At 41.6% G+C, this 17,036-nt stretch overlaps 1 protein-coding gene across 1 annotated transcript in view; it reads left to right on the plus strand.

Moving 5' to 3' along the window:
* rnf17 (ring finger protein 17) overlaps positions 1 to 10,478 on the plus strand; it is a gene marked incomplete at both ends in the record, with an annotated part of 37,979 nt that extends 27,501 nt beyond the window's left edge. Inside the window, 17 exons of the mRNA XM_080450847.1 lie at positions 195 to 342; positions 823 to 935; positions 1,448 to 1,538; positions 2,849 to 2,970; positions 3,640 to 3,728; positions 4,017 to 4,132; positions 4,853 to 4,967; positions 6,020 to 6,183; positions 6,644 to 6,763; positions 6,870 to 6,950; positions 7,409 to 7,531; positions 7,800 to 7,856; positions 8,110 to 8,220; positions 8,895 to 9,018; positions 9,202 to 9,337; positions 9,576 to 9,762; positions 10,380 to 10,478. Coding sequence (XP_080306973.1) covers positions 195 to 342; positions 823 to 935; positions 1,448 to 1,538; positions 2,849 to 2,970; positions 3,640 to 3,728; positions 4,017 to 4,132; positions 4,853 to 4,967; positions 6,020 to 6,183; positions 6,644 to 6,763; positions 6,870 to 6,950; positions 7,409 to 7,531; positions 7,800 to 7,856; positions 8,110 to 8,220; positions 8,895 to 9,018; positions 9,202 to 9,337; positions 9,576 to 9,762; positions 10,380 to 10,478 — 1,996 coding nt within the window. The remainder of the gene's footprint in view (positions 1 to 194; positions 343 to 822; positions 936 to 1,447; positions 1,539 to 2,848; positions 2,971 to 3,639; positions 3,729 to 4,016; positions 4,133 to 4,852; positions 4,968 to 6,019; positions 6,184 to 6,643; positions 6,764 to 6,869; positions 6,951 to 7,408; positions 7,532 to 7,799; positions 7,857 to 8,109; positions 8,221 to 8,894; positions 9,019 to 9,201; positions 9,338 to 9,575; positions 9,763 to 10,379) is intronic.
* Between the last annotated feature and the right edge of the window lie 6,558 nt (positions 10,479 to 17,036).

Raw genomic sequence — 17,036 nt, forward strand, 5'->3', positions numbered from 1 at the left:
GGTTATTATATTGTGAAAAAAAGTTTTCATTTGTCTTGTATTGTGCACTCTGGTTATGTCCTGTTCCCTTTTATTTGTCTTGTGTTCTTGCCGTCCGTCTTATATTTTGCCCTCTGTGGTTATGTCCTGTTCACTTTGTCTTGTATTGCCTGTGTCTCTGTGGGGGATAACACTTTGCGTTTTATTCTAACCAGGTTGAATGAGCTGTTGAAGCAGGAGTATGGTTCTATGGAGCCCCAGGATGTCCAGTGGGAGGCAGACATGTACTGTGCTGTCCTGATCAACGGGCTCTGGGAGAGAGGACAGATCTGCAACACTGTTGCATCCACCAACATGGCTGAGGTAACCCTGATCTTCTGGTCACGTCTCTACGCTGTCAGCTAATAGAGCTTCCATTCCAACTGGTTTTCTGCTGGTAGAATTACATTTCAAAACGTAAAGGGATAGTTAATTCTGTATATTTGGGTTTGATATTATTACACATACTGAGGTTGTTAAATAGTTGGAACATTTTTTTTAAAAAACGCTATCAGGGTTAGTGATTTTATTTCTGCTTTCCTGGAAGGACACTTGGATAAAATATGTAAAGAAATGAGATGACCAAAGGTTGTGAGGTCACTTTCTGAGGTCACTTCATCGTGTGGTAAAACAATTGCCAGCCTTATGACTGTGCACATGAGTCTGAGTTGGATACTTTTATACGTTGCATTAAGTTCTGTGGGATACATTCTATTGGTAGTATAAACTCATCTAAATTCTAATGGAAAGGAATTGATATGCATATATTACTAATGTCCGTCTCCCTCTGGTGGCTGTTTTTAGGTGAGACGATGTGACTTTGGCAACGAAGTGTCTGAGCACTTCAGCAACCTGAGGCCCCTACAGGCTTCCCTCGTTGGTTCGCTGGCATTGGAGTGTACTCTGAGTGACATCAGGTCAGTGGAGACAAACTGAACATGTCTACTATCATGAACTCAATGTGCTTCATAGGAGTCACATAAAAAATGTACATAAAAATATATATTGCCCTTTCTGTAACCAGTACTCTGAGGGGCTTTGGGAAATGCATTGGTGTAAGAATGTCCTTTTAAAATTGTAGTGGAAGTAAAGGTGATTGTATGTAGACACAAATAAATGGACTTGAGTTAGTCAGATGTTTGAAAAAACTACCTGTAAAAGCATGCAAGTACATAAAACATCAGAGGTGAGGAGCAGGGTTACGATGTAAACCCAGGTTGGGGTAAAAGGTCAAGGGGTGAAGCTGAGATGGAATTCAATCATACACAACCCCTGGTGTTGCCGCAATGGGTGAAGGGTTATTCCGAACGAATATGGAAACTGGAATTGGTCTACCAATGTGTCAGAAATTATGAAAATATGTTTTACACCTCTCTCCATCAAAGCTTTAATTGTCACAATGAAATGTCTCTCTCTCTCCATTCTGCAGGCCTGCTGGAGGTCGCTCCACCTGGACCGCAACCGCCTGCGACTTCATCTCCTATTATGTGACTGGAGCTATGGCCACCATGACCATAAAGGTCTGTCTCTCTCCCTACATCTATTATGTGACTGGAACTATGGCCACCATGACCATAAAGGTCTGTCTCTCTCCCTACATCTATTATGTGACTGGAACTATGGCCACCATGACCATAAAGGTCTCTCTCCCTCCCTACATCTATTACGTGACTGGAGCTATGGCCACTATGACCATAAAGGTCTGTCTCTCTCCTTCCCTACATCTATTACCTGACTGGAGCTATGGCCACTATGCGTCGTGAGCTTGTAGATCTGCTATTTTCATATATTTTAGTACTTCTACTTTTGTTACTTGAAGCACATTTTGATGCCGATACTTTTGTACTTTTACTCAATTAAATTTTGAATTCTGGACTTTTACTTGTACCAGAGTACTTCTACATTGCAGGATTGATACTTTTACTTAAGTAAAACATTTGAGTACTTTTTCCACCACAGTCCAATCGTAGCACGCTCCAGTGGTTGGGGGGTGGGGGAGTTCACGCGACGGCAAACTAGTTAAATCAATGCCAGCATGGACGACTTGGTGTCAGAGAAAAAGATAATATTTTGTCTGTCATTTATTGTGCATCAATATTACAGCATCATATTCAGTTTAACATGATCATTATCTTTAAAGACACTATCCAAATCATATCCTAACGATAAATACTTGTATGTTGCGCAGAGAAAAGTTTTGGTTAGCAGGCCCATAGAGAATGGAGATGCAGGGTGCCAGATCCATGGAGAACTGAAACCTTAATTTATACAGCATCACACGATGTGTCACTTGCTAAAAAGAACTGATCTGCAAGCTAAGAACGTGCCGTGTTTGCTCGTCAGTCGTGCAGATTGACAGGGCTTATGGGGGCATGCATACAGTATTACCAGAAAAATCTCTAAATTCACAGTAGGGTGCAGATTCTAGAGACATCTTAGGTCGGATAGTAAATTATAAAAAATTGCCTTAATATCAGTGGAGGAAAAACCACTCAGTGATCACCCCTTCAGTTCAATCGGTGATATACGGTCTAATCGCCAATCTGCACAAGCCTAATACAATGTAAAGTTTATCGGTGGGTTCTTTTAAGAGCCAGAAAAGGGCCAATATGCACCTCAGGTTACCACCCACTAACCCCAGAGAACCATATCCCCCATCCTCTAGTTTTTATTTTGAAGACGGTTGTGCAATGTTGAGCTAATAAATTCTGGCCTATCAATTTGACATGTTAAGACTTTGGACCACATTTGAAAGTGATGGATAGCCTATGAAATTGTGTGTATTGTGGTGATTGTTTTCATGTTTGTTTTATTTCATGTATTGTTGTAGGAGCTGACAGAGCAGCGTCCCGTCCCTGTCTCTCTGTCCTGCTCCAGCAAGACAGGACAATATGTCTGCATTGCAGACTTCCTGGTCAGCGAGGGCCTCGCACTGAAGGAGAGGAAACAAAGGTGTGTGCTGGGGTGTAATGGGACTGAAACTGATTTTCATAAGCCCATGGTCTCCCAAGTTTGTCTCCCAAGACTTGAACTGTTATTAACTGTTTCATCTAGCATCTACTGTTGAATTTGAGATTTGAACGAAGTCTCCAGTTTGTGTTAACCATGATACCAAAGGTTTAGCCAAAATTCTATAAACGTATGTTTACACTTTTTTTCTTGTTTTTCTGGTTCCGCCAATACAATTGTGATTTGACACAATTAGTTCAGATTCCCGACCGAACAATTTGATTTGGCAAAAGGTAACTTACTCTGGAATGATCAAGCATCAACACGGCTTTGGTCTTTGATCTGTTTTCTATTGGTTGGAAATTGATTATTGAGTATAACTAATGCTGCAGGTATTTGGCCAGTCGGGCCACTGACTTTCTTTTTTTAAAGTGGCCAAAATGTAGAAGCAAGACTCCCGCACACTGTCTTCAAATGCAAATAAAAAGTTAAATGAGAAAAAACTGTCCATATACCTTCATCTGGTTTCCTTGGAAGGAGAACCTGATGGTCTACGCATGGTCTCCGTTGCACCTGTCATTCTGTTGATGTGCAGTAAATTTGCTAGTTTATTGGCTATGTGGTAACTTGGATAATGGGCTGTGTGGCCCCCTATTTCATGTGTACTTCCAGAGAGACTTCCACGGTGAAGCTGGAGGATGGTGTCGCGGGACCCCAAGATGGTGGGACTCAAAAGGACGTCTCTGCTGTTGACCCCTGCTGTTGTCCTTTACCTCCATCAACCCCTGCTTCCCCTCCTCCTCAACCACCAACTCCACCAACCCCTGCTTCCCCTCCATCTCCATCAGTCCCTGTTTCCCCTCCTCTTCCTCCTCCACTCCCCTCTCCAGCCCCCTCCTCTTCCTCCTCCACTCCCCCCTCTCCAGCCCCATCCTCTTCCTCCTCCACTCCCCCCTCTTCCTCCTCCACTCCCCCCTCTCCAGCCCCCTCTTCCTCCTCCACTCCCCCCTCTCCAGCCCCCTCTTCCTCCTCCACTCCCCCCTCTCCAGCCCCCTCTTCCTCCTCCACTCCCCCCTCTCCAGCCCCCTCCAGCCCCACCCTGCCTGTTGTTATTCCCAAACCTGCCCCCAAGCCTGCCCCCCGCACTAGTTTGGCTGCTGAGAAGGTGAGCAACTATGACACACACTCTCACACACAGGAATGGGGGGGCAGAGGACTTTTAGTCCCCTGTCTTTTTCAAGGATTATGGTCATTTTCATTATTAATACCCATGGCTGGTCGGCTGCGTCTCTTAGTCATTACAGGATACTGGATATTCGATCGGAAGTCTGTGTCCACAATAACAGATTTATCAAACTAGAGGTTCGGGCTGCTACGCGGCACTCACATTTAAAGTTCGGGCCGCTGTGCGACCCTCACAACTATATCGCACCGCCGATCCGACCGATATGCCCATTATGGCCATATCAGGGCTCCGGGCCCGTTAATGTTCTATTCTGTAGCCAGGTCATGAAGAAAGCATTGGTCTTGTTGGTTTGAGTAGCCATAACATACTATTCAGATTTTAAGTATATATTTGAATACAAGAAATGACACGAGACCAAATGAAACGGCGTGCGTGTTAAGATAAAGAAAATTGGCCCATGAAAATGTAGCCTAACGTTCTGTTATTGCAAGCATTCAATGTGTTGTTTGTGTGTGAGAGGTAAATGGGGAGTGAGAGTTATGAAAAGAGAACATGAGGTAGAGCGCACAATAGAGTGGGAGAGAATTCTAAGTGCATTAGTACAATCCTAACTATTTTTTGGTCATTAACGGTAAGCATTGTGTACAAGCCCTTCAGCATGTCATATGTCCACATCTTTGTGTGTGTGTGCCTCTTGAGCAGGTGAAGACAACATTGTACCAGCCTCCTGAGCTGCCGTGTCACGGTCGCGTCAGGATGAGCATCTCTGCTGTGGGGGACGACGGTGTCATCTATGCCAGGACGAATCAGGCTGGTACACATCACTTCTGTTTTACAGTGTGCTGAGAGCACAGTCCCACAGTGATGATAAAATGTATTTTAAAGGTCCCATATCTTAAGGACTTAAAGTAATTCTTTGGATCTTCCCTGAGTATGTCCAGTCCAATCCACTTTATTTATAGTGCACATTTAAAACGACAGCGTTGAACCAAAGTGCTGTACACTCAAAATAAACCTAAAATAAAGGCCACTTCAGACAGCCGATCAATTTCACAGTTGTTGGGCTACCATATAGTTGTTTGCCAACTGCATATAACTAGTAGATGATTAAATGACTAGGAAACCTACTAGGGTACAATTTATACCAAACTAGTAGCAAAGCATCAAAATCTGGCTGTATTGCATATATGAACAACAATAGAAATGATACTGTCCTACCAGGACGTTATCATGACAGTAGCATAACTAGCCTACTGAAAGGTATTATCATGTGTCATTTGTGACTTGATATGTAATATGCATCTGGTAGTTGAGGATGAGTTTTATTTTATGACTTTGCTCTAGTTCAGTATCATTGGGTTTTTTCACATTTATAATAAAGGTCTACTGTACCTTAACTTATTTCCAACAACCCTAGCAATTATGTATAGTCCTTTTAAGATATCTGCACATTTACACTTATGCAGGCAGTTGTTAATTGAATGCATTAATGAAATGGCAATATGACTACTACAGTTTCCACATCTACAGTGTCTTTTACTAGCATTCTGAAAACCTTTTTTTTCTCATCTCTAGTCAGCACAATTTGTTCACTCTCAAACAGAGGTTCTTTAACCCATTTAAAACCGGGAAAGCATCGTGTTTTTGAGTTGGCAAAAATAGAAGATATATAAGCTTGTACATCTGCCATTTTTGAACATTTTTGAAAAGTCTTGAAAGTTTTAGAGGGCATTTGTAGAATCGGCCTCAGGTCTTAATGGGTTAACATGTTGTGTGAGCACTCTGCATCCAGTGTGTTCCGGGCCTAACGGCTAATGCTACCGCCGCGTGTGTGTGTGTATATTCCTGTGTGTTTATTTGTGTCAGCGGGTCAGCTGGAGCGACTGAGACGCAGGATCCAGCTGCATATGAAGACACTGCCCAGACAGAAACCTTACACCTGGAAATGCGTGCAGGGCTGCTCTGTCATGGGACCAGACATGCACTGGCACCGAGGACAGGTTCTGGAGGTCATCAGCGGACATGTCAGGGTCAGGCTTGCATACATTCAAAGAAAAGCTCCTCCATTTCTTGGTACTGAGCCAAACTGCAAAAACTGAATCATGAAATTCTCGCAACTGACTTTAAAATGTTCCAATTTCATTTTCACTTGAAAAACACTGCAAGGTCGAAACGTTGTATATTGATTGTTGCAAGCCCCCATCTTGTTTTTTTCAGGCTTGCACACAAACACACACCTTCATTTAGTCTCTAGCCAAATTCCAATACTATAACTTCTAATCTTGCTCACTCCACTCGTGCCTTGGTCCCGCCTCCGAGCGGGGAGTTGAGGATTAGATGTGAATCCGGAGGAATAGAGTAATTTTTTTAACGGAGACAAATTCTTTGTATACATTCAAAAAAATATAGTGATTCTCAGATGTTTAAAGTGTGTGTGTGTGTGTGTGTGTGTGTGTGTGTGTGTGTGTGTGTGTGTGTGTGTGTTATCAGGTGCGTTATGTGGACAGTGGGCAGGTAGAGAACATTCCAGTGGTTCATGTGTATCCTATGTTGCTGTGTGAGGAAGTCCCTCAGCTCTGTATCCCCTGCCAGCTCTTTGGACTCATCCCTGTAAGTGTGTGCTTTCACAAAACACCATTTGAATATAGTCATCACAGATTCACAGACACATGTACATGTGTGTGATTACACCACTGAGCGCTGTGTTTCTCTCTAGGTGGGCAGGAAGTGGCAGGTTGATGCAGTTGCTCTGCTCAGGAACCTGCTGGTGGGTCGTACTCTGGACATGCAGGTCATGGTAAGATCCTACCAACCCCACAACACTCAAACACACAGTACAGAGACATGCAAGTCATGGTAAGGTCCTACCATCCCAGTTTCACAGACAGATCAGAGAAAGGCTAACACTTCTTGGAATTAACTTGTAGTTATTGTGTGTGGTGTGTGTCTGTGCGTCAAGAGTTATATAAAAACTACAGGACAGATGCCCCCGCCTATTAATTTCAATAAACTTTGCTCAACCAGCGCATGCTCCCTCGGAAGTACACTCTAATTCCAGGATTGGCGCCAACGTTGATGCCAATAGAGCAAACGCACTAGGGTTTGAGGCTTTACTTTGGAAGTGTGCGCAATTGGGTTTCAGGCTATAGAAGCATTCACAGTAGTGTCCTTTATTGCAATACCAGAATTGGCCACTAGTTCAGGCTTGCTTCAATAATCCTCTGCGGTCCTGGGGGCTTGGTGTGTGCTCTCTAGGAGGTGCCTTTGGAATCACGTGGCTGTGTGACAATCCAGATCTTCCTGGATGGACTGAATCTGAGCCGGATCATGTGCCACCATCAACATGCCTCTGTGGACACGACTGTTGCATTACAGGAGGTGTGTATCTGTGTCAAAGTCATGTTGTTGTTTGTTTTAATGCATTATTAATGTAGATTAACTTGTTGAAAAGATTGATTTACAAAGGAAATTCAAACTTCCATGACTTAATGTGCAGTGATGTTTTGTCAACATTGGCTTAGTTGAAGCTGTGAAGCTGTGAGTACAATATTACAATGAATTGTATTGACAGCAAGCTCTCCTCTAAATGCAAAGTTGACCAAGTGCATCCAATAGTTGACAGAGGATTATGTGTCTCTCTATATAGGAACATTTCATCAAATCCACTGTCCTCTCCCTGGATGAGTGGGATATAGACACTGAGGTACTGTACTGGTACTAATGACACCAAAAACACTTATTTGTTCTATGTTTGATCTAGTTACTTTGTTTCACGTGCTTGCTCTCTTACTCCCCTGACCGCATACACTGTTTGACAAATGTTCATGGCACTTATTCTGACCTTGCACTTTGTAAGTCTGTTTATGCGGAACTATCCTGCAGCCTACACAGACACCTTTCATTTTGTATTGAATGTGGTGAAAAGAGAAGGGATAGTGATGCTGTTGAACATACAGGGTCTGGAGATGGCAAATGAACCAGTGCTGGGTCCCTTCTCCTACCCCAGCCTGCCCGAGGAGGGGGAGCACTTCAGGGTCAGGGTCAAACACCTCTGCACCCCCAATGAGGTACTGTACTGTAGCAGACAGCATTGTTCTTTAACCTATTAAAACTAGGGAAGCATCTGTGTCATTTTAGATGTTAGCACTACCGTATATATAGCGTTATGTTTTTAAAAAAACTAAGGATTTAGAAAAGTGGTTTACAAGTGCTGTGCGCTTGTAGAGCTTGTACATTTGCTATTTTTGAACATCTTTTGATTTAGAAGGCATTTGTAGAATCGGCCTCTGGTCTTCATGGGTTAATGCAACATTATACATTTACTTCAAGGACAACCTTAACCTGCGCTCACACTACATATGCGATATGTGGCAAGAACACAACTGACTATAACGTGTCTTATATCACAACCGTTCACCTCTTACCACCGCAAGTTTAACACGCTCTGATCGCTTTCGCATACTTCTTACGTAAGATAAGATCACGCGAGGCGCTGCGTTCAGTGCACTGCGATCTCAATAAAATCCTGTAGTTTGTGATGCCCTATTATTGTCAAGTCTTGTAGTGTGTGAGAGTTTAAGATTAAATAAAAAATGTTATAATTATTGTGTGTTGCAACCAGATTAAAAAATCGTATACAATTTTAAAACTTATGTAGCGTGAGCCCAGCACTATAGTCTTTCACAACAATGGGACAAAAGGACAGATAAAACTAATAACATCTATAACGTGCACTCTGCAGGTGTTCCTGGTGCCTGTGGAAGAGGCTGGGGCTGTGTTGGTGAATGGAGAGACTCTTGAGGAAGCAATGACCAGAGTTAATGCCGATATAGACCGTCTGCCATGCCTCTCCAACTACCCCTTGGGTAAAACACCTTGTTGTAACCTGGTTTACTATACATATCTATGGTCTGTTGTGTAGTGCAGTGTCTGTGTCCTGTTACGTTTGAAAAATCTAATTCAGTTGTTCAGTGCGTGTGCATGTGTGCATTGACAAGTTGTTAAATGTGTGTGTGTGTGTGTGTGTGTGTGTGTGTGTGTCCATCTAGGTGGTGTGTGCCTGGCAGAGTATGGTGATGGGAGGTATTACCGGGCCAGGATGATGGAGTTTGTTGGCGTGAATCCACCAGCATTGTTGGTGAAACATGTAGACTTTGGATCGGACGACACCGTGCTCACCAGCAAGTAAGATCCACATGAAGCCATGATCTTATTGGACCCAGTCGTGTTCAAATATGTGAAGTGGCCGTGATGTTTAGTTCCTCTTTAGCGGTCAATAGTGTTGAAATGAGTATTGGGACAAAGGGTTTTCATGCTACTTAACTTTTTCACAGGACAGGATATATTGTGATTTATTTTAATAGTTTCCTATTCATTTGATGTTTTGTGCGTGTCCTCCCCCCCCCCCCCCCCCCCCCCCAAGGCTGCGTCAGATGCCTGCTGAGCTGCTGAAGTTTCCTGCCAGTGCTCTGAAGGTGCGTTTGTGTGGGTTCAAGCCTCCGAGGGTCAACCTGGAGTTGGAGATGCTGCCCTATAGACCTGAGTGGAGCGTCAAGGCCGCACAGGTCATGATCGACCTGCTGCACGGAAAGATCACTGCTTCAGTCGTGGTGGGCACACACACAATGTTTCATTGATGCACGACACGTTTATAACACTTTCCACTGCACACACTGGCGGCAACAGTGGTGGTAATAGTACTTAAATAAAAGTATCAATACTGCAATGTAGAAATACTCTGTTACAAGTAAAAGTCCAGTATAAAAAAAGACTTTAGTAAAAGTACAAAAGTATTGGCAGCTAAATATTTCACAGGTTTCAAATGTATCGCGACGCGTTGAGCTTGTAGATCGGCTAATAATCTCAATCTACAAAGTAACTAGTAACTAAAGTTTTCAAATTATAGTGGAGTAAAAGTACAATATTTGCCTCTGAGATGTAGTGGAGTGAAATAATTGGAAATACTCCACTAAAGTAGAAGTGCCCCAAAAGTGTACTTAAGTGCAGTACTTGAGTAAATGTACTTACCGGTAGTCACTTTCCACCACTGGGCAGCTACACACTTCACTAAATGGTTCAAACTGACTTGTCTGCTTCTTTCTGAAGGGGCTGTAGTGATTAGACATTTTAAACGGCATCTAGAAACTCAACACTTATTCAAATACTTTTTTTTATGAGTTTACTACATGGCTGTTTGTCCCTTCTTTCTTCCTATACATCTCTCCAGGCCAGAGAGCCAGAACTGACAGTGCTGTTGTATAATGAGAACGGGGAGCTGGTTCACTCACCTCTGGTGAACATGCGCCTGGCTGATCATGAGTCGTGACTCGACTGAACAAGGGAGGATATGCCCCACAAAACCTGGTGCGTTTGGTTTACGTGAAAGACACAATATTCTCCCTAGAAAGAGACAGAAGCCACACATACTCAATGCTGTTATTATTCACTTTCTGTAAAACTCTTTGAGCCCCGTAGATCACCACTAACTTTACACAATAAGTGGTCGTACAAGTGAACTGTGTTGGTTGTACTCTTTCTAAAGTTAAGATTTTTTTCTAAAGTTTAGATGTTTTTTCATCCATGTTTTAAATTAATCTATTAATATCCCCTTCTCTTCTAGAAACGTGAAATTACAAGTTCATCTAGTTTGACCTTCAAAATGCTGCTTTTCAGTTATTTTAAGCCTGCTTGTTTGTATTCATTGGTGGAATTCGTGCCTTCTGCCTCATTTCTTTTTATTTTTTTATTTTGGCGGATAAATACTACCTCTTTGTTGTGTATATATAAGCGAGTTGGTTCAATATAACCAATGTTTCTCAGTCTGTAAGATTGTCTACAGATGTATTTACTTTTCGTTTTACTTTGGATGTTTTCTGTATAAGTGTACAGAGTTGTAGTTGAAAAAAATCTTAAATATTTAACAAACGTTTCTCTGTAAGACATCTACAGATTTAATTTCATTTTTTACTTGCCTAAACCGTACCAAATGTTTTATTTTTGACTTGGCTAAACATTGTTCCAAATGTTTTGTTTTCTGTTAACTACAGATTAAAACTGTCTCTTTTGTTTGTTGATATTTTTGAATGTTTCCTTTTTCAGAGCTACTTCTTGACGTTCAAAACATTAAACAACTTCATTCTTCACTTTGGTTTCAATTAACCCTGCTACTGAAGTGCTTGGTACAATGAAACCGTGTTCTAGGGAGCATGAAGCCTGATTTATTCTTAATCGTACAACGGTGTTCTGGATGCGATGTGTCGTGAACTTGTAGCTAGGCTATTTTCGGTGTGACAGTTGTACGAGAGCAAAAATTAGGCATCACTCAGAGCCTTGAACTATTAATGCTAGAATGGCTCTTGTCTCCAGAGTAAATAAAATAATGAAAATGTAACATTGGTTCTACAACCAAATGTACATTTTTACAGATAAAATAACTATGCACACTGCCGACCCCCACAAATACATCTTCACACAACATAAAAAGCTGAAATGGTCTGCTTCCTCTGTGCTGCCCATACAAGGCTTTGTTTTCTAGCAACATCGTACTGTGATTCTCTCTGGAGTGGAGACCTGAACAAGGTCATCATGGCATGGGATTTTCAACCTTGTATGAAAAACACCAATTTGTGTTATTTCTAAATAACAAGGTTTTGAAGTGGTTTTGAATATCCTGCTTCACCAATATAACCAAAAAGTTTAACTTCGGGTTCGGAATATAAAAATCCTGGTTGTTTCATAGCATTGCTCACAGTTAATATAATGTTTCTTGAGGATGTTCCAGTTATCCTGAACTCATCCTAGGCCATCTGGTCCAGAACAGCATTAGTGTATTTGATTCGGACTTGTCCGGTGGGGTCTGTCTGCCGTCTTGTGTACACTGTCTTCACTGTGCTCTGTGGTCAGGGTACTCTGAGCCCCATGTTAGCCTTAACCCATATACCTATTTATTTTGCAATTTTTTTTACTATATTGGGGGATAACTGAAAATGGCTGCTGTACATTGACACATTGTGAGCTTGTAGATGGGCTATTTGAACTATTTTAAAATGTTTTTCAAAATGGCAAAAAATGTAAGGGGTAAGGAGGCGCCTAAGTTGGGGCCCTGTCTCTTATATTGAGCTTTGTGGACAACCTTATGCTCAGTATTGAACTGGATCTCCTTGGTGCCATCACCTGACAGGAAAAGTGAGTATAGGGTCATCTCATCTGTTCAAAACAGTGACTTTTGCTTGCAAATAAGATTTGCTCAAATAAGGAGGGAGAGGCGGGCGGATGGACACAAACTCTCCTCACTTCAGCACAACGCAGTAAAACTACGTTGCAATCAGAGCTGGTTGCATCTTTGGATGATGGGTGTGGGTAGGAAAGCCTCCAAAGAAACCCTGCTTGTATACGTACATAAAAATCATTTATCATTCGAAAACTTGTGAAATGGGACATTCTGTGTAATGAGTGCTTTTATTTTCTGTACAAGTATATTATGCCAATACTTTTGTATTGGTAGTGTTTCTACATAGCAGTATTGACACTTTTACTAAAGTAAAAAATTTGAGTACTTCCTTCACTGGTAAATCTTTCCATTATAGTTCATGTTCAAGACCTGTAGCATAGGCAAAATGGGTATCTCCTGGGCTCCCTCTAGTGGCTGCAATTGGAGCTGCTTATTTTAGAGCTGCTGCCTGCTGCTCGTGTCAAGTGCAGTGTTGCCATGTCCGCTTATTATAAGCGACGTTGGGCTTGTTTTTCTTCAAAGTTGCTTGTAAATATTGCGTTTTTTGGGACATGTTTCTAAAGTGCAGTTGTTTTTTGGGCTTGTTTCCTAATGTTTAAACCAGTGTTTCTCAAATGTATTCATGTCAAGAAGTTAAGAACCCCCAAATGAGTATGTATTTGTCTGCGAACCCCCACCTGAAAACATTTTATGTCGGGGACCCCCCAGGGACAAGACTTGTGGTGTTAAAATGTCATCGTTTTCAAGATAAAAAGGATCTACAAGCCGAGCTTGTAGATCGGCTGTTTTCTAATAGCGAATCTATGTTAAAATGGCGAAGGCCGGGCTCGCTTCTTTTGGGCTTGTTTTCATAGACCTGGTTGCTTGTTTCTCTCTGGAAAACCTGGCAACGCTGGTCAAAGTGGGCTCTAATCATTCCGGAGAATCTGGACACGGACAAAAGGAAAGGGAAAAAATGAGTGTCAACTAAAATAAACTGATTTAGTAACTACAGTTTAAACGACAATTTGTTTAATTTTGTTTGTATACAAAGTTGGGTAAAAACAAGCAAGCAGTGATGAAGAAGATGGAGGAACAGGCCTTATTCAACCCTGACTCCATTGGAGCGCCGCTGAGGAGGCCGAGGACCACAGCGCCTCTGTGGAGAGGTAACGACAGTGGTGGAAGAAGTACTGGCATGTTTTACCTAAATAAAAGTATCAATGCTGCAATGTAGATTTACTCTTACAAGTTGTCTGGTATCCAGAATTGACTTGAGTTAAAGTAGGCTACTAAATCAGTATCAAAATGTGCTTAAGTACCAAAAGTAGAAAGTACTGATAAAGCAATGTCCCATTTCACACGTTCAAAATGTATTAAAGGAGGAGTTCACCCAAAAAATTACTTATTTTCTATCAATTACACACCCCATGAAGCCTTGATTTCATGGATTTATTTTTGTTTTTGTGGCATTCCTAAGACAATAATTTGATGACCGTGTGTATTTCCGGTAGGAGACACAAATAATCTACTTTGTGTCTCCTACCGGATGCATTAGCCGGTAGGAGACGGGAATCAAATTATTAGCTTAGGAATGCGACAAGAACTAAAAAGAATCCATGGATTCAAGGCTTCATAGGGTGTGCAATTGATAGAAAATAAGTCATTTTTTGGGTGAACTCCTCCTTTAAGTCTTTTTGAAAATGGCAGATGTGCAAGCTCACAATGCGTTGCATCGCATTGTGTCTCAGATGTAGTGGAGTGGAGAAGGAAATGGTCAAGTACTTGATTTGAGGTAGTACTACTACCTCAAATTGTACAATAGTAAATGTACTTGATAATAATGGGTTTTATTTACAACGCACTTTACATTTGCAAGAAATCTCAAAGTAGTAGTTAATTTACACGGTACCAGTGGTGGGTTCTAGATGCTGTGTACGTCGTACACCTTGAGATTTTTTTTCGTCGCCACCGTACACCTTCAAAAACTGTTCAAAACAGCGTATCTGCGACGCTGATACGCTCTGATACGCTAACTGCCCAAGGCTGGGGGGCAGCAAGAATGTGTGGGCTAACTCTGAGTTGATGGCTTATCATGTGTGAAGCTATTGTCCTTGAGGTGATAAGTAATGGCTGCGACGGAATTCACACATTGGGTAACGGTGATGTCAACCACGGCACACCTGGTCGCTCGACAAAAATACGTCTCTTCACACTTTTTGAAGTTAAATAGTTGTTTATTGGTCGACGCCCCCCTCGTTGAAAATAAGTCATGTTTTTGTTGAGCGACAAAGTAATCCTATGCTCCATCATTGTGACGGTGTCACGTGCTATGGCCGCCTGTCGAAAACGGACAATCTACGATTAAGCTCAACACATGGATCATTTGACACGTTTGTTAGCTGAATAGATTTGCCATTTACATCGTTCGATAAGGAGTGATCGGTGATCGGGCTTCACAGTGAACCACTTGAGTTTAACCTCCAGCACAAAGTGACACCCTTCCCCCTCCCCCGTTTTCATCACATGGGGTGCAAACTTCACGGATGTCTTGAGTGATATTCTAACCTCGCGTCACCGACTTACCACCTAGTTATATTCTAGTTTAAGATTGGATTCACAGTTCACTGGATCATGTGTAAGTATTTTACAGTAGCCATTTGGATCAAACAGATGTGTAAATGAAGAATCTATGTACTATGATAGTCTTGGTCCAAGGCAAATTTTACAGCATGGCTCTCTAATTAGAAAGGTCTATATGTATGCCTGGGGATCGTCTCATCCTCATGTTTAATGTTTTATAATGAAGTCAATTTCGGTCGGTCGGCTCACTCGGCTGAAACCCTACCCAAATATGGAGTGGACTGACGTACCAGACGTCATAGTCCATGACTGACGTCATGGACTGTCCGACCACTGACCTAGCCTGGTAAACACCCCCTCCCTCCGGAAATCTCATGCATTGCATTGCATTTGGTTTCTGAAACAAAATGTGTGTCGCAAGCTTCTTCCATTTGACGGAGTGAGGTTACCACTGACCAGCCTTAGCTAGCAACTAATGTTAACGTTAGCATGACACTGTGGTGAAATCATACAGTACACCTGTTGATCTGCCACTGTAAATAATTAGGCTAATCTTTGACACTGATTCATATCTGTGATGAATATACTCTAACTTGTCCAAGTGACTTGAGTGATGAACTGTCTCTGTCAGACATTGCATTAACAGTGCACTTATTGCATTTTAATGAATACACTGTCCCCCCCCCCTGCTTTTAGATACTAGAAGATGGATGAAACCCAAACACAGCACATACAATAGAAGCAACGCTTCACCCAAAGGATGTAATGTGGATGTGGATGCCCTGGTAAGGTCATCTAACCTGTCAGCCAGCGCTCCTGAGTTTGTCCCATCTGGTTTTCGCCGTTATGAGGTAAATGACCAGCACTGACCTACACAACCTGAATCTTTCTTTTTTTTTTTTTTTTTTTTTAATATTTTATTTTTCATTTTAAATTTTCACAAAGTATACATACATACATACAACCCCCCCACAACCCTCCCTCCTCCCCACATACAAACCCACATACATAAAGGACAGCACAGATAAAAATAATCAAAACATAATAAAAAAAATAAGGTACAAAAAAGAAAGAAAAGGAACATTAAGAAGAGACAAATCTGTTGTAAAAACATTAAGTAGCTTCGAGAAATAATAGATCTAGACCGAGATAGCTGTAGATAACAACCTATTCCATCTCTGATACAGGTTGAGGTAGGGACAACGTTTCCACATAGTCCAAATAAGGCTGCCAAATCTTCAAAAAAGTGTCAAACCCATTTCTTAAGCTATAAGTAATCTTCTCAAGAGGGACACAACTGTTCATTTCTGAGAACCATCTCGCAATGCCGAGGGGGGAGTCAGACTTCCATGTTATTGCAATGCACTTCCTAGCCACTCCAAGTGCCACCTCTATAAATTTAATTTTGTGTCTTCTTAGTTTTGCACTGATAGCAGTGAAATTGCCTAAAAGGCAGACTTCAGGGTCTAACAGGAAGGGAGCCTCTATAATTTTAGCCAGTGTGTCACAGAAATCATACCAGAATGTTTTAACTTTTATACATTGCCATGTACAATGCAAAAAGGAGCCTTCTTCTGTGCTACACCTAAAACATAAATCTGATATCCCAGAATTATATCTATGTAACTTTTGAGGTGTGTAATAAAGCTGATGGAGAAAATTATAATGAGTCAGTAACCTGAATCTTTCTTGACCATGATGATGATGATTATAATGGCCAAGTGCATTTGCACGATGCACATACCTTGAATTTGTCCTCTACATTTAACCCATCTTAAAGGTAGGGTAAGTGATTTACTTTTGTTAAAATAAGTGTTAAATAGCTATATATTCTGATAGTACTCATTGCTATAGAGTCCAGTAAAAGGAGTGTCCCATGTCTCTCCAGCTCTTTTTTTAAACTGAAAATGCATTTCAGTGCTCTCTCCTGATTGGCTTAAATGTTGTCACCTACCTGAAAATGTACTATATTCTGTTTACTGAAGAGCTGGAGAGACCACTGTGATCGAACAAACACTCTGTAGCAATGATTACTATCAGAATATAGTACTTTAACCTTTTTAGCAAAAAACAAAAAAAAAATACCCCCAA

The sequence above is a fragment of the Gymnoscopelus braueri genome (assembly GCF_963280865.1).
Source record: "Gymnoscopelus braueri genome assembly, chromosome: 15".
Classification (NCBI taxonomy): Eukaryota; Metazoa; Chordata; class Actinopteri; order Myctophiformes; family Myctophidae; genus Gymnoscopelus; species Gymnoscopelus braueri.